An 18,972-nucleotide genomic window follows, 5' to 3' on the forward strand; every position below is an offset into this window, starting at 1 on the left:
TATTACGACAGCAGTCTTTACAAAGTGAGCTCTTCTTGGAGATTACTGATTCAGCAGTATCATCTTTTGTTGCTGCTGAAGAAACTAATAATTTATTGTTGCTTATTTAATCTCATTTGCAAGCTTGTTGAGTTTGTAATTGATATCTGATGACCAAGTAAATCTTTGTAGCCATAAGCTTGACACATTCTAGATCCAAATAAGCTAATTACTATAGAGGTGTATGGAAAAAGTACACATTAGATAAAAAATAAGTCACTGATACTTACAGAATGTAAACAAACATAACTCCTTTAATAGTCTTTCAGTAATTAGAGAATGTAAACAAACACAACTTCTTTAATAATCTTTCTGAAGTAATTCCAGTTACTATCATGACAATGCAGACAGCACAATAGAAGTCACAGCAAACAAATATCATCAACTTACAAATTACACCAAACAGTAGCCCATGAGGAAAAATGAGATACTTTAACGTATCAGTATAAATAAAAATAAAGTGGGCAATTTGTTGACTGTTTTGTTAGATGATGATCATCGCATATACTTCTACAACAAATGATGACTTGAGTCACTGACAGTCCACTCAATGTCAATAATTGTTACAGATTTCCTGAAACCATGATTTAGTTTTTTCACAGTTAATGTTAACACAATGTGGACACCGTGTCAAAAATTTTGGTGAAACTGTCTGGCCACGTTTCAGATGTGTCAAAACAATATCTGCAAGTGCTTCAATGAAAAGTGGATGGTCATTTGGCGCAGCAGCACGGCGTATTGTCACATTTCCAAGCTGAAAATAGGTAAGATGAGTATAAATATATATAGATTGGAAAATTAGACAAACAATATAACAAATAACATTTTTACATATTATATTTGAGCAGGAATATTTAGGTCCAATCCAACTGGACTACAAGCTTCCAGATTTTAGTCTCTGTTTAAAATCCATTAGTTGCTAGAGATGTTCAAAGACCTTAAGTAGTAATTTTCGACTGGGTGAGTGGTAGGAAATGGGAAGAGAAGGGAGGAACAGATCATAAAGGTTTACAAAAGCTCATGTTGGGGTGGGGCAAGCAACTGTCTGTGGGAAAGGTTAGGGTATGAGTATGCTGGATGGAACATTGAGATAAATAAAGGATGTGCTGTGAAGTGTAAGGAGAAGGATAAAGATTGTGAGACAGAGTGATCAGAAACAGGAATAGATTTCAAAGAGGTAGTTCAGATGGTGAAGTAGACATGGGACAGAGTGTGAGAGGTTAGACTGGGGTGGGGGGAGGGGGCGGGCAGTGGGGACTGAAGCCAGGGGCACAAAAACGTGTAATCAGAATAATTGCTGGAGCCCACCCACGGTCATCCTGCAGACATCTATTTAAGGATCTAGGGATCCTCACAGTAACCTCACAGTATATATATTCCCTTATGAAATTTGTTGATAATAATCCAACCCAATTCAAAAGTAATAGCAGTGTGCATACCTATAACACCAGGAGAAAGGATGATCTTCACTATGCAGGGTTAAATCTGACTTTGGCACAGAAAGGGGTAAATTATGCTGCCACAAAAGTCTTTGGGCACCTACCAAACAGCATCAAAAGCCTGACAGATAGCCAACTAACATTTAAAAATAAATTAAAAGAATTTCTAGATGACAACTCCTTCTACTCATTGGCTGAATTTTTAGATATAAACTAAGTAAAAAAAAAAAAAAACTTAATCATTAGTGTCATGCAATATTTTGTGTAATGTAATTTCTTGTACAGACATCTTTTATTAACCTGACACGTTCCACATCATTACGAAGTGTCGTATTCATGATCTATGGAACAAGTATTAATCTAATCTAATCTAATCTAATCTAATCTAATCTATGCAAATGAAGGATATGTTGCAGAGCTCGTTATCATTTGCTCAGATCAGAAAAGATCATGTAATGGGTTGATAACTGAATTGGGTTGGGTTGCGGAGCAGTTGATAACGTTATTTGCATTATTAAGTTGCAGACAGGCACATTTAAAAGACACTTACACATAAGGTTTCTGACACAAGCTTCCAGAGTTGTCGGTTGAGTACGTGATGTGTGCTTGCTTGTGTGAATGGTTGGTGTGTGTTTTCTTTTTCTGACAAAGGTTGTGGCCAAAAGATTATTTGTAAGTGTCTTTTAATTGTGATTGTCTATAATTTAATGTGTCATCCTTGCAGTAAGTAGCAGTCTATCTTTTCCTACATTGTTGGTTCCCAAACGTGATTCTCCATTGTTTGATTTTACATTACTTTGTGTACGATAGTCTAAGATGGTCTTCAGCCACTATTTAGCAGTGGACTTTCATCTGCATTGATAGTTTATGCTCTTGGTGTGCAGTGCTCCAAGTGCAGTTGATAGATGATATGGAATACGAGGTGGTGGATGACTATATTGAATAGGTCTATCATTTGGTCTTCCACAGACATAATGATTCATGGAGCAGGAAGGTTGGGACAGGTAGGAGCATGGGTATGAATGTAGGATGGATGTGTGGCAGAATACCACTGACAGTGAACTTTGAAATTTAAGTGAATTTCTGCCCATTTTACATTATTATCAGCTGTGCAGCATCTCCCCTATTTGATGAGTAGTGGAAATCTGCCCTCTTGTACATACTTTGGATTCACATATATATCCATCATAGAAATAAAGTTGATTCTAAAGTAAAATTTGTGTACTTGTTTTTCAATCTCTAATCGATTTTGTAGGAAGTACTATCTGCTTTCTACATATGATAATGTTTTTAAAAGAAGAAAGAATACCATACTAAAGTTTAATAGCCTGTTGATGATGCGGTTATTAAAGCACACACTCCTATGGGAAAACGGTGGGGAAGGAAATCAGCCATGTCCCAGTAAACAAACCATATTGCTGTTCACATTAAACTCATTAGCCAAAAGAGCCACATATTAGCAGTACATTGACTGTTATTAACTTAATGAAGATACTTCTAAGCTGGCCTTGCTTAAAAAGACCTCAGTGTGACTGAGGTACTTTAGCTGAGGTTGATCCTTTCCAACTCGCCCATCTACTTATAAGACTCACATAAATCTCAGTTTTATGTCCATGTGACATTCCCAGATAACAAGCTGTAATTTTGAAGAATAAATCAATAAATATTTATTTTGTCTACAACCTTTGACTCTTGGTAGGTCCAACATACCTCTCTCAGAATTTGACACTACATTTTCATTCACTCCACAACCTTCACCAAAATTTATTGAATTAACTCTATTTAAAATTTTAAGTTTTAGTTGAATGTCAGGTACAATGAATAAAACTTGATATAATACTTAATAACTCAATTATTCTCTGATAAAATTAAACTGAAAGGTATCCATTAAATTATTTGCTGGCAATGACTGACAAAAACTGATGCGAATAGTGGCCATGCGTCACCTTAGAAAGTTTGGGCAAGTCAAGTTTCTACATTGCTGATTTTAATTTTAAGCAAAATTTCATGCTTGAAAATCTGTTCACATGAATATGTAGACCTCAGTAAGGAAAGAGAGAGACAGGCTGAATTGCCACCTGCTGGAGTATGGATTTTAACTACATTAGTCTTTGCTGCTGGGATGTGCATTCAGTAGTATGCTGTAGAACATGATGCAAAGACATGACTTGACGATACACATTGACATTTAATCCTTCTGGAAATGTACATGAATGGTGGCTCCATATGAGATTTTGTGAAGAGCCACACTCAAAATGCCAAAGAGCCAGATGTGGCTCACACACTGCAGTTTGCTGGCCTATGATTTAGGGACATCTCCCAAAAATTAAACCTGGATGGTCGATTGGGGATTTGAATGACCATCCTCCTGAATTTGAGTCCATTATCTTCCTGTTGTGCCATCTCTCTCAGTGATATTAAGTTTTATATGAACACTGCTCTTTTCTGCAGTCTTTTCTTCAACTAAAATTGTTCATTAAATATTTTATTTATGTTTGATGACTAGATACTGCAGTTAGTGACACAAAATTACATGTATTTATGTGAGTACTCATTTTTAATTGTGAAGCTAATCACCAGATGTTGCACAATTGTGTTTATGAATGTAAAGCTACAGGCTTGTGTGAAATGTTATACACATGTTTATTTTAAAGAAACAATAGGAAGTTATACAAGTAACATAACTTTAGTTGTCACAAATTTACAAAGGATATTTGATCAGACAACTACCTATTACATGAGAGATTTAATTTCTTCTAAATTTTCAAACATCTAAATCTTTTAGTACTCAATCAAATATTATTATTCTGTCCTCTAAGGAGATGACAGACTGTATGGATGTAGTTACTTCACTTTTCTTAGCAATCCATGTGTGGAGCAGATGGTTATCATCAGGGAACAGAACCACATCATCAACTCCTGGTTTTGCAGAGCCTTTCTTCTAGCAAACTTCACAAAATTTTGAAGTACTTCTTTTCTCACCATTCCCATAAGCCTGGCATTAAATATCTGTCAATGACAAATCCTCTTTTCTGTCGTCACTGTCGTAGATCCCCGCAGTCTAGGCATTTATACCAGTTTTTCTCTAAAAGAAAGCATGCAGGAGTGAAACTGGGATAAGGTAACTGTCGGTCTGGGAAAGTTATTGGTATTTATGACTTTTGCATATGGATTATGTCATCCGTTACACACTAAAATTTTAAGTACTACTCGCTCTTACATTTACCCTAAGTCTTGCCCAGGTATCATAATTCCTGAACTTATCCAGCCTTATGCATAACTTTTTCTGATGTGTGCCTGATAATGACCAAATGTAGAAATACAAAAATACAGATTCTGTAGGAAACCTGTTCTCTTCCAAGAAGTGTAAGTCTCTGTGGATCCCAATCCGCACAAGACAACTATGAAATATTTTTCACTTTATAAAAATCATAACTGTATTATTATAATTTGTGTGAGTCAGAAACTTGTGGGTACTGTTAAAATTGTTCAATTGACCCTCTACATAATGAACATAAGGAAAAATCACAGAAAAAATTTGAAAATTAGAAAAGGAGACTGACTATAGCTTGCGCAGTTAATGTACTTAATTCTTGTAGAAGCAACAGAAAAACAATACAATCATTACTGTAATAAGATGTGGGTTAACACTGTTCTGAATGACACACACACACACACACACACACACACACACACACACGTACGCACGCACGTGTGACCGTGAGAGAGCATGTGCCTATGTGTGTGCGTGCATGCATGTTTTATCTAATACAAAAAAAGCCTTTTTGGCCGAAAGCTTACTTGTTTGACAGTCTTTTGGTTGTCCCTGTCTGCAACTCAACATCTCTGCCATATGGTGAATATAGCAATCTATCCTTTTCATAAGACTGTCAACAGTGTTTGTTGATTATTTGCAGTAGAAGGTGTTAACAGGATTCAGTAAACTACCTATCTGTAAGTCTTGTATAATGTGTATGACCAGTGATCTACAGTATAGAAATTTCAAGTATTTTAACTTAATTAGATAATGATGTTTTTTGTGAGTGTATCAAAAACAGACCAATAGCTCAGTATTGGCATCACTATATGGCAGAGAGTAAGACATTTGTTTTTAAGAACAACTTTTCCTGCAATTATTATTTTTATGTTTTATTTTTTGGAATGATTCACAGAAACTACAGAAGACTTGAAGCTTGGTAACTGATCTAAGTTTTAATGTAGTGTTACCTAAACAGGAGTCAATTGGTTGACTTCCTGATCATCTTCTTAAAATATAAATTCCAACACTGACAACACATTTACCTCTACAAATGTGTCTCTACAGATTGACTAATTTATTATGTCAAAATTTCTTCCAGCAAATAAAAGTACAGTGAGTAATATTACCTCTTTTCCTAGGTCTTTGCAGTACTCAATATCCATTTCATGAAGAGTCTCAATGTGTTCATTCACAAAAGCAATGGGAACAAGAATGAAATTCTTCCTTCCCTGTTTCACATATCCTATAAAAAAAGACAATCATAAAATACAGCTAAACTAGAAAATACAACCAAATAAAGACAGTAAAAAACATTCAATAGGTGGCATGGCAGCAGACTTACAGATAACATAAACAGAGAATGACACTACAACATTTGGAATTCCTTTGCCCAAAATAATGGAGGAAAGAGGGCTGACAAAATGGGATTGTTGAGCAGAGTGATAATGAGGGTCGCATATGTCTTGGGCTATAGGAGCTGTCAAAGGATAAACAGTAAGATAACACAATACGGCTACTGAATACTGTCCTTGCTCGTAGTTATGATAGAAAACACAGATACAGAATTTTATGACATCTAACAGAAGAAAAAGAAAAACAAATAGAAATTATAACTATCAAAGCAAAATTTTTCCAAAAAAATTACCACTGGGTATTTTAGTCAATTATGAAATTCCATTTAAAAGTATTTGTCTTGTAACTGAAGAGCATAAACGTAAGCTGACATATTTTTGATTGAATTTAGTTCACCAGATTTTGAAGTCAGTAGTTTTAATGTTACACACAGTGACACTAACGCACTAAGCACAGTTATAAAAGGATGCAGGGGTGTGCTTGGTGAATAGACCAAATAAAATCAGTTTTGAATCATTTCATATAATCTTCAAATGTCTACACTTTCTTGGGGATTACAAGTGCTCCTATAACAAAGCATTTATCTTTTAGTACTCATACCATGTAGCACTTTATTAAATGAAAAGGGGCTTGGAAATCATTGAACACTTGGTTTTAAAGATTACCTGTATAGTTCCTGGAGATCCCAATGCACAAATCAGGCATAATTAATAATTTCCATACTGGGGAATGATGCGACATTTAGAGATCAGAACTACAGTGCTAGGGTTCTCTAAACCGTCATACTAAAATGGCATATTTTGAAGAGACCTTTAATGTGGTGTGTGTTAGCTTAGCTGCATGCTTAATGTTTATCACATTTTCCATTTTGAAGCTGAGGCATTTAACTTTTTTTTTTTTTAATAGCTACTTTGTGTGATGAAACAGCGATGTTCCCTGTGATTGGCTGATAAAACCAAATGGGCAACCCCCATGTTTGTTTAAGTATCTGTGAAGCTAACATGTCATATTTGTTGGTTTTCATACTGTACTTGTGTACTCCAAACGTTTCTGTGACACATTGGGAATGCAGCTTGACAGGCTATAATCCATTATTGAGAATTATATTTTAACATACCTTGAGGGGTGGCTCCACCAGAGAGCCTTTAACTATGAATGTGCCTGGTGAAAATTAACAGTGTAGTTTCTGTGTAGCAGTGGATTCCATGGAATACAGATTCCAAGGTACCAAGTGGGAATACCATCATGCGTTTCAGTATAACTATTCAAAGAAACAAATGGGAAATAAACATTGCCATACAGACACAGTCAATAAATGTTGCAAGCTGAGTACGGTATGACATCTGGCTAATTTACCTATCATGAGGAGGCAGTGACAGGTAGTAATAACAGTTACATATTTCTACAGGGATCGATTGTATGTGGAATGTTTTGTAATATGTGTACTCTTCATTTGTGTTCAGAGAAAAGGTTATCAGTATTTATAAAATGAACACTGCAGTTGAATATAGCAATGAAAAGTGGAAGCATACATGCACTCCATAGGTGTAGTGTTTCCACTGGTTTGATTCACTTTTCGGTGCCTGTCATAATTTTTCAGTTACAGATTACAGAGGCATATAATACAAAAGGGGGGGTGGGGTGGAATTGTTACCAGCTATAAGATGGCTGTATTGTGGTGCATTTTATATAACAATACATTTAAATAATTTCAATACAACACTTTCAGGGGACAGGCTACTAATTATATACGTGTGTGACACAATTAATGCATCAATGAATGAACTGTGTCAATCTGAAAGGTAGCTTCGTACAGGAAATTTACATAAAGACACAGACTTTGTGGTTATTAACAAAATATTGAACAATTTCAGTCGGAGTTTTAACATAAGGGTACAGGATCTGCACAGCTACAAAATGAATAGAAATTATTTATTGTTCTATTTATTTAGTTTCACCATCTGCAATCTTAGAAATGTAATTAGAATTGAATGATTAAGGAAACTGCACTCTATTAATTTATAGGTATTACAGGAGCACAAATTTTATTAAAATGGTATCATTCTATTTTCAAGCTAAATAGAAATGCACTTGACCCAAATGTACGCATCAACATTATGTTGCAAACTGTTTTTTTCTGTTGTAAAAAGAATAAAAACTGAAGAAAGGTCCAGTTTCCCAATACAACAGTGGTGAAACATTGTGGCAATACGGGGTCTGACACAAAATATTTCCAAATAAGCAGCAACCAGTTGCAAAATCTTGTTTTCGTTATTTACTTTTGCAAATGGATTTCAACTGATTAACAGCCATCATCGGTATCTATAGCACCGATGATGGTTGTTAATCGGTTGAAATCAATTTGCAAAAGTAAATAAAGAAAACATGATTTTGCAACTGGTTGCTGCTTATTTGGTAATTTTATGGTTTACAGCTGTTGCACAACTTGGGAACCATATGGAGCCCACCATTTACAAAATATTTCGTCATGTGTGAATTTAAAGAAATGTCACATTTCACAGATGTAATAAAATTTTAGTATTTTATACTTGGGTTGAATTTTGCTGTTAAACACATCTTGTTAACATTTATTTATTAAGTGGTATTCAAATTATTGTAATCCAGGTGTTCACTGCTTGTGCAAGAGCCATTAGCTCAGCTTTGCAGGCAAGCACCCTTCTATCTGACTACCTACTCAGGAGATACTCCCCCCGGCCCTCCTCCCCCCAGTCACTTCTACCCATTGCACATGTCATGGCAGGCACTCAAGTTGGAACAGCATGTTACAGTGGTTATAAGCATATTAATTCCTGTAAAAGAGTTGTTTTCATTGTTTCCATGTGCAAAGATTTATAGCCTGGAATAAGGCTTTATCATGTAAAACAAATGTCCTCCAGTACCTGGAACTCATAGGTCTGACAGGTATGAGTGATGTTGACTGAAGTCAAAATACATCAGCTGTGTTTATTACATTGTTTCAGTGTTCTCTGTCCCCAGAAAACATGTATTTCAATTCTGAAAGTTACAAAATTTCATAAAAAAATCCTTAAACTGAGATACTCAGCATAACGCCCGCAAGCACTCCTTATGCACACATGACCACCAATCTCATCTTGGGTCAGAATGCAGCTATCATGTGGGGTGCAGGCAGCAACCTGGAGGGTGCAGGGAGGGGAGGTATAGTATTATACGGGTGGGGGAGAAAGAAATGCTGTCTGATGGAGTGATCAGGGACTAGAATGCCTATAAATGTAGTGTCAGGAGGTTGTGGGGCAGAGAGGTGGGGAAAAAAGGAGCGAGAAAGGAGAGGAGTGGGGAAAGATGAGCAGGTGCATTGGCAGAGGGTGGCAGATAAACGTGTTGGGAGATGAGAATGGGGACGGGTTGATAGGACAGCGGGGATGGAAACTTGGGTGGACGGTGTGAGGACAGTATGTTAACAGTAGGTTGAGACCAGGATAATTATGGATGTGGAGAATGTATTGTGAGGATAACTCCCATCTGTGCCGTTCAGAAAAGCTGGTGGTGTGGGGGAAGGATTCAGATGGCTTGGGTGGTGAAGCAACCACTAAAATAAGTATGTTATGTTAGCTGCATGTTGTTATGTTATGTTCAGGTGCATGTTGTGCCATAGGGTGGTCTACTTTGCTGTTGGCCACAGTTTGACAGTGGCTGTTCATTGTGGTGGACAGCTGGTTGATAATCATAACAATATAAAAAGCTGTACAATGATTACAGCAGAGCTGGTAAATGACAGGGCTGCTTCCACAGGTGGCTGATCCCTGATAAACCTGTGACACGACTGGAATATGAAGTGCTGGGCAGGTGGATTGGGCAGATCTTGCATCTTGGTCTTTTACAAGGATATGTCCCTTGTGGCAAGGGTTGGGAATGGGAGTGGTATAGGGATGGACTAAAATGGTGGAGGTTGGGTGGGTGACGGAACACCACTTTAGGAGGGGTGGGAAGTATCTTGCGTAGGATCTCCCTCTTTTCACGGCATGATGATAAGTAATCGAAGCCCTTGCAAAGGATATGGTTCAGTTGTTCTACTCAGTGGTGGTACTAATCTGATTCAAGTTCATTGATGATTGGTTGGTTGGCCTGTGGGGGTCGAAGGGACCAGACTACAAAGGCCATCGGTTTCATTGATGACATCTTTAGGATCTGAACTCAGGGCCAAGATACCATATCTTCATTCCTTCACAACCTCAATACCTTCTCTGCCATGCAGTTCACGTGGTCCTCCTCAACCCGGTGTTCCACCATCATGGATGATGGCTCCATTCATATCTCAGTCCACATTAAACTCACCAACCACCAACAGTACCTGCATTTCACCAGCTGTTATCTCTTTCACACCACAAAGTCCCTCCCAAACGTCTGGCCACCTGGGGACGGCATATCTGCTGTGATAAGAATTCCCTTGCTCAGTATGCTGAGGGTCTCACCAAGGCCTTAACCGAAAGACACTATCCCCAGATCTAGTGTGCAAACAGTTCTTCCATGCCATTTCCCCTCATACCAACAATCCTCCCACCACACTCAAGAACAGCCACAAAGGAATTTCCCCTCGTCACCCAGTACCACCCTGGACTGGAGAAACTGAATCGCATACTTCATCAGAGCTTCATGCCATGAAATACTCCTAAAGAGGTGTTCTGTTGCCCACCTAGCCTTCACAACATCCTAGTCCATCCCTTTGTCACTCCCAATCCTAGCCCCTTGATACAAGGATCATATCCCTGCAGAAGATACAGGTGCAAGATCTGCCCAATCCACCAGTCCAGAACTTAATATTCCAGTTCTGTCACAGGTTTATCTTATCCCATCAGGGATCGGCCACCTGTGAAAGCAGCCCTGTCATTTACCAGGTCTACTGTAATCATTGCACAGCTCTTTATATTGTTATGACAGTCAACCAGCTGTCCACCACAATGAACAGCCACTGCCAAGCTGTGGCCAACAGCAAAGTAGACCACCCTGTGGAACAACATGCAGCTGAACATAACATACTTATTTTAGTGGCTGCTTCACCACCCAAGCCATCTGGACCCTTTCCTCCTCCTTTGTATTTTCTGAACTACACAGATGGGAGTTATCCTTGCAACATCTTCTCTGCTCCTGTAATTATAACGACCTCAACCTACTGTAACATACTGTCCGCACTCTCCATCCACGAGTTTCAACCCCATCTGTCCTATAATCTCCCCATACTTATCTCCCGTGCTGCTCAATTGCCACCTTTTGCTAATGTACCTGCTGATCTTTCCCCACTCCTCCCCTTTTTCACTCCTTTTTTTTCGACCTCCCTGCCCTGTAATCTACTGACATTGCACCTATTGGCATTCTTGTCTCTGCATACTACACCAGACAGTGTTTGTCTTTCTCCCCACACATACACTACTATCACTTCCCTTTCACGACCCCCTCCAGATTGCTGCCTGCATCGCACATAATAGTTGCATTTTTTTTTCCCCCCCCTTCTAATAATTTCCGGGTATGCAGCCGGATCCCGTCGACATTCTGCCACGATATTTCGGCCCAGAGACGTCCGGCCATCATCAGGTGAGTACACAACTACTGAAGAGCCCAGGTGCAGTCGCGGTATTTATACCGATTCTCGCGCACGTGTTGACATGCGCGGCATAGCCGAGTTGTACGTGCTGCCCTCGGTGGTGAAAGTAAAAGATCATCTAGTCATTGAGTATCGAATGACGCTGTCTATTCCGCTGTGAATGTATAATTTTAATAACAGGATTCCAAGTTTTATCCAGTTGAAAGCCGTTGTCACGATTTATAAGATTATCGGCAAGACGTATTTCCACTGATTCCTTGATTACGGAATCCCAAAATCCGGAAACCGGAGCTAAAATTTTTGTTTCATTGTATTCCATTGAATGTCCCAATGAAATACAGTGCTCTGCTACTGCCGATTTTGATGGTTGCCGTAGACGGGTGTATCTTTCATGTTCTGTACATCGTTCATGGACAGTTCTTGTCGTCTGGCCAATATATGCAGAGCCACATTCACAGGGAATTTTGTAAACGCCTGCTTTCTTCAGTTGTAAATCGTCTTTAACGGATCCAACCAGGGCCCGGTTCTTTGCTGGTGGACGGAAGATAACCTTGATTTTATTCTTCTTCAGTAATCGGCCTATTTTCGACGACACATTCCCGGCGTATGGAAGAAACGCTGTTGATTTAAAGTCGTCATCAGCGTCCTCAGTGCGCTGCTTCTTGTTATGACAGTTGCGCATGGCCTTTCTTATTTGGCGTGAAGTGTAGCCATTCTCTTTAAAAACCTTCTCCAAGTGTTCTAATTCTGCGTGGAGGTTTTCATCGTCTGATATTACATGCGCTCGATGTATTAAGGTACTGAGAACGCCGGCTGTTTGTGCTGGGTGGTGGCAGCTTGACGCCTGGAGATACAGATCTGTGTGAGTCGGTTTCCTGTACACAGAATGTCCTAATGACCCATCAGTTTTACGGCATACTAGCACGTCTATAAATGGTAAAGAGCCATCTTTTTCAATCTCCATCGTGAATTTGATGTTCTCATGTAAAGAGTTTAAATGATGAAGGAATTTCTCCAGTTCCTGTCTGTCATGAGGCCATACAACAAAAGTATCATCTACGTACCGCCAGAAGACCGTAGGCTTTAAGACAGCAGACTCAAGTGCTTTCTCCTCAAAGTCCTCCATAAAGAGATTAGCTACCACAGGGGACAAAGGGCTCCCCATGGCGACGCCGTCTGTTTGTTCAAAGAATTCGTCATTGAATAGAAAGTACGTTGAGGAGAGTATATGTTCAAACAAGGCCGTCATTTCTGCACTGAATAAATTACCAATAAGGTGTAACGATTCCATTAAAGGCACTTTGGTAAATAGTGAGACCACATCAAAGCTGACTAATAAATCCGAACTGCTAAGCTTAACTTCCTTCAAGCGACTGACAAAATCCTCGGAATTACGTATATGGTGGCAACACTTACCCACATACGGCTTTAGTAGTGAGGCCAGATATTTTGCTGTAGAATAGGTGGCAGCACCAATATTACTCACTATTAATCGTAGTGGGGCACCATCCTTGTGTATCTTGGGAAGACCGTAGAGTCTTGGTGGTACTGCATTGTGTGGTCTCAATCTCTTGATAATTTGTTCAGGTAGAGAACAGTCGTTCAAAAGGGTAGCAGTTTTCCTTGATATTGGATTTTGGGATTCCGTAATCAAGGAATCAGTGGAAATACGTCTTGCCGATAATCTTATAAATCGTGACAACGGCTTTCAACTGGATAAAACTTGGAATCCTGTTATTAAAATTATAAATTCACAGTGGAATAGACAGCGTCATTCGATACTCAATGACTAGATGATCTTTTACTTTCACCACCGAGGGCAGTACGTACAACTCGGCTATGCCGCGCATGTCAACACATGCGCGAGAATCGGTATAAATACCGCGACTGCACCTGGGCTCTTCAGTAGTTGTGTACTCACCTGATGATGGCCGGACGTCTCTGGGCCGAAATATCGTGGCAGAATGTCGACGGGATCCGGTTGCATACCCGGAAATTATTAGAAGAACAAATACGCCGGGAAAATTTCAGAAGTCACATCAAATACCTTTACGGGGAGGAGATGGTTCAGGATATCCACGTACTGGATAAATTACGCGAGAAAAGAGCCAGGTTGCTGTGTTCACTAAATTTTTTACTGAAATGTAGAAACAATAAATTGATTCCAACTTTCGCCAGAGTTGTTCATTTTATTAATAGTTTGGCCGCCAACAATATAAAACGCAAGGCGAGTCTGGCTTTATTAAGAGAACGAATCCGTTATACGCATCGTGAGTTAGACACTGTTGCCAGGAATTTATATTATTTACATCTGAAGATTGCAGCAAGATGTTCTTCCCTTAGCTGGGACTGGATTGACGGTGTATCTTGGGCCAAGGCAGACTGGGCTCACAGGAACAGTACGAACAGGCAAAGTGCGAAGTTTAGCCAACTCGTAACACGAAAGCCGCAAGAAGCTATCTCTGGACGATCCGTGGTGAACCTTACGGAGAAATCGTTTGACGATGCGACGATGTCAGTGCTTGCGAAAGGTTTAAACTTCGCCCCTACTCCTGTTTCACTGCCTTTAACGGATTTCATCAGTTCCATTGAGGAAGCTATTAGATGTCTCCCTGCGGATAATGCAGACGAAATTCGACGTGAATCTTGCCGAACGTTGTTGAAATGTGCGCCACAACGGAGTAACATCTCGCCAGCTGAAAGAGCTGCTCTCCGCAGCCTCAGAGAAGATACTAGCTCAGTCGTACTGCCTGCGGATAAGGGTAACGCCACAGTTCTTCTGACAAGGGAAGCCTACAACGAGAAAATATATTGTCAGCTAAATGATTCCACGTACCGCAGAATTGAAAAGGACCCAACAAGTCGAATATCAAGGAAAACTGCTACCCTTTTGAACGACTGTTCTCTACCTGAACAAATTATCAAGAGATTGAGACCACACAATGCAGTACCACCAAGACTCTACGGTCTTCCCAAGATACACAAGGATGGTGCCCCACTACGATTAATAGTGAGTAATATTGGTGCTGCCACCTATTCTACAGCAAAATATCTGGCCTCACTACTAAAGCCGTATGTGGGTAAGTGTTGCCACCATATACGTAATTCCGAGGATTTTGTCAGTCGCTTGAAGGAAGTTAAGCTTAGCAGTTCGGATTTATTAGTCAGCTTTGATGTGGTCTCACTATTTACCAAAGTGCCTTTAATGGAATCGTTACACCTTATTGGTAACTTATTCAGTGCAGAAATGACGGCCTTGTTTGAACATATACTCTCCTCAACGTACTTTCTATTCAATGACGAATTCTTTGAACAAACAGACGGCGTCGCCATGGGGAGCCCTTTGTCCCCTGTGGTAGCTAATCTCTTTATGGAGGACTTTGAGGAGAAAGCACTTGAGTCTGCTGTCTTAAAGCCTACGGTCTTCTGGCGGTACGTAGATGATACTTTTGTTGTATGGCCTCATGACAGACAGGAACTGGAGAAATTCCTTCATCATTTAAACTCTTTACATGAGAACATCAAATTCACGATGGAGATTGAAAAAGATGGCTCTTTACCATTTATAGACGTGCTAGTATGCCGTAAAACTGATGGGTCATTAGGACATTCTGTGTACAGGAAACCGACTCACACAGATCTGTATCTCCAGGCGTCAAGCTGCCACCACCCAGCACAAACAGCCGGCGTTCTCAGTACCTTAATACATCGAGCGCATGTAATATCAGACGATGAAAACCTCCACGCAGAATTAGAACACTTGGAGAAGGTTTTTAAAGAGAATGGCTACACTTCACGCCAAATAAGAAAGGCCATGCGCAACTGTCATAACAAGAAGCAGCGCACTGAGGACGCTGATGACGACTTTAAATCAACAGCGTTTCTTCCATACGCCGGGAATGTGTCGTCGAAAATAGGCCGATTACTGAAGAAGAATAAAATCAAGGTTATCTTCCGTCCACCAGCAAAGAACCGGGCCCTGGTTGGATCCGTTAAAGACGATTTACAACTGAAGAAAGCAGGCGTTTACAAAATTCCCTGTGAATGTGGCTCTGCATATATTGGCCAGACGACAAGAACTGTCCATGAACGATGTACAGAACATGAAAGATACACCCGTCTACGGCAACCATCAAAATCGGCAGTAGCAGAGCACTGTATTTCATTGGGACATTCAATGGAATACAATGAAACAAAAATTTTAGCTCCGGTTTCCGGATTTTGGGATTCCGTAATCAAGGAATCAGTGGAAATACGTCTTGCCGATAATCTTATAAATCGTGACAACGGCTTTCAACTGGATAAAACTTGGAATCCTGTTATTAAAATTATACATTCACAGCGGAATAGACAGCGTCATTCGATACTCAATGACTAGATGATCTTTTACTTTCACCACCGAGGGCAGCACGTACAACTCGGCTATGCCGCGCATGTCAACACGTGCGCGAGAATCGGTATAAATACCGCGACTGCACCTGGGCTCTTCAGTAGTTGTGTACTCACCTGATGATGGCCGGACGTCTCTGGGCCGAAATATCGTGGCAGAATGTCGACGGGATCCGGCTGCATACCCGGAAATTATTAGAACAACAAATACGCCGGGAAAATTTCAGAAGTCACAATAGTTGCATTCCCACCCAAGATGCTGGAGTTGGCAGTCATGTGTGCTTGAGGTGTGTATGAATAGTGTGTGTTTTTCTTTTGCTGATGGAGACTGTGGCCGAAAGCTTTGAGTAAGTGTCTTTTAATTGTGTTTGGCTGCAACTTAACATGACTTCCTTATGGTAAGTAGCAATCTGTGATTTCCTACACTGCTGATATTCCTAACTGGAGTTTGCAATGTTTCATTTTCCCTATTTTCCTTAGAATTTTGAACCTCTTTCACCATTTGACAATGCTGAATGCTTCTTCCATGTCAACAGATCCTATGAATGTGTCTTGCTTTTTCTTTAGTCTTGCTTCTGTTATTAGCTGTAGTGTCAGAACTGTCTCTCTTGTGCCTTTACCTTTTGTAAAGCCAGTCTGGACGTCATCTAAAGATCCTCAATTTTCTTTTACATTCTTCTGTGTATTATTCTGTCAGCAACTTGGATGCATGAGCTATTAAGCTAACTGTGTGATAATTCACACACATGTGAACCCTTGCAGTCTTTGTAACTGTGTAGATGATATTTTTTTTAAAGTCGGACTGTACATTGCCAGATTCATATATTCTACACACCAGCATGAATAGTCCTTTTGGTGCTGATTGCCCCAGTGATTTTAGAAATACTGGTGGAATGTTATTGATCTTGTCTGCCTTATTTGATCTTAAGTTTACCAATGCTCTTTTAAATTCTGATTCTAGTACTGGATCCTCTGCCTCTTCCTGTTTCTTCTTCAATCACGTCAGAAAAGTCTCCCTCTCATAGAGGCATCCAATGTATTCTTTCCACCTATCCGCTCTCTCCTCTGCATTTAACAGTGGAATTCCCATTGCGATCTTAATGTTACCACCCTTGCTTTCAGTGGTCACCGAACATTGTTTTGAGTTTTCTATATGCGGAATCAGTCTTTCCGACAATCATTTCTTTTTTGATTTCTTCATGTTTTCATGCACCCATTTCACCTTAGCTTCCCTGCATTCCCTATTTATTTCATTCCTAAGTGGCTTTTATTCCTGAATTTCCCTAAACATTTTTGTACTTCCTTGTTTCATCAATCAACTAAAGAATTTTTTCTGTCACCAATGGTTTCTTCGCAGTTATCTTCATCGTACCTCTTTTTGTTTCCAGCTTCTTTGATTGCATTTTTTAGAAATGTCTGTTCCTCGTCCACTGAACTGGCTACTGAGACATTCCTTATCACAGTATCTATAGCCTTATAGGACTTCAAGCATACTTCTTCATTCCTTAGAACTTCCATACTCCAGTTTTTTTGCGTATGTCTTATAATCCAGTATCTGATATTGGAATCTCTGCCTGATCATGCTGTAATGTAACTGATACCTTCCCATATCTCCCTGCCTTTTCCAAGTATACCTCCTCCTCTTGTGGTTCTTGAACAGATTATTCTCTATTACTAGCTTAAATTTATCGCAGAAGTCAATTAGTCTTTCTCCTCCCTCACTCCTAGTATCAAGCCCACGTTTTCCCGTAACCCTTTCTTCTATTCCTTCCCTTACAATCACATTCCAGTCTCAGGTGACTATTATATTTCACCTCCCTTTATGTATTGAATTTAGATAACTGTCATACATATCCTCAATGTTATTTCGAAGTTTGCATCAGCATCTCGTAACATGTGCATCAGAAACAAAATAAATTCAAAATATCCAAATGGCAGTCCGTTTTTTGCTCTTCATCAGTTCTTTCTACTGGAATTTAAAACCAGCTATTTCATTAATTAGCTCTGCTGCATCGATGTTTATGTTATTTTTGGCTGCACTTATCTCAAAATAACAGTTTCCTGGCACAAAATTAAACTGAGTTGACATGATGTGTTATATGTCATATATATTTCCCGTTTCACTTATTATTCTGTCAATATTTTGAAGCACTCTAGCTTAAACAGCTTCACTCCACTCCTTAGTTGGCTGAATTGGCAAAAATAGGAAGCCTACCATTAAATAGCATATTATTTACTTCAACATCCAGTGGCTAACCTTTGAGGTCCTACAATACAGTAGAGAAGTAACAGTAACAACTACATTGTTGAAATGGGCTAGCTGCATAGCCAGCAGCCATATGAATAACATGCACTGTTGACACATAACCAAAATTATGCATGTTTACTCCCGCATTCTAACCTCCTCCCCCCAACTCTATTGCCATTCATGGGGGACATGTTGCAAATTGCAAATGGGCCCATCTGTCAGTGTTCCATTGTGAAGCAATGTCACTGAAACTTGTAGATTCTTGCATTCTTTCTAAAATAAATAAAGTAGAATGTCTGCTAAAAATACCCTTTACTGTACTAAGTATGAAGAGAAGCTAGAAATCAAGGAGGTTAGGTGTACATCAGCCAACTACAAAATTACACATAAAAATGTTGTTATTACGTATAGTATTTTTTGAGTTAGGCACACATTTATAAGTATATAATTACCATACTTACAATTTTTCTAATCTTTTTAAAGCCATAAGACATAAATGGAAGTTATATAAAAATATTCAGAGCTATTCTGTTATAAAGTTTATTAACTTTTTTCTGGGCCCCGCCAATGAAAATGAGCACCAGCTGCCGGTGACTAGTGTGTGTACGGACCCTGCTCCCTATTTAGTGAACCGTAGTAGAAATACATTTTCTGCTGCCATGGATGT

The 18,972-nt window shown here is 39.4% G+C and overlaps 1 protein-coding gene across 1 annotated transcript in view; it reads right to left on the reverse strand.

Annotated features, from left to right (window-relative positions):
• Positions 1 to 275: 275 nt before the first annotated feature.
• Positions 276 to 18,972, reverse strand: part of LOC126266624 (ferrochelatase, mitochondrial) — a 72,257-nt gene continuing 53,560 nt past the window's right edge. The window contains exons 8-9 of the mRNA XM_049970975.1: positions 5,865 to 5,980; positions 276 to 793 (exon numbers count right to left, since the gene is read on the reverse strand). Of these exons, the coding sequence (XP_049826932.1) occupies positions 593 to 793; positions 5,865 to 5,980 (317 nt within the window). The 3' untranslated portion in view covers positions 276 to 592. The remainder of the gene's footprint in view (positions 794 to 5,864; positions 5,981 to 18,972) is intronic.

The sequence above is a fragment of the Schistocerca gregaria genome, chromosome 4 (assembly GCF_023897955.1).
Source record: "Schistocerca gregaria isolate iqSchGreg1 chromosome 4, iqSchGreg1.2, whole genome shotgun sequence".
NCBI lineage: Eukaryota > Metazoa > Arthropoda > Insecta > Orthoptera > Acrididae > Schistocerca > Schistocerca gregaria.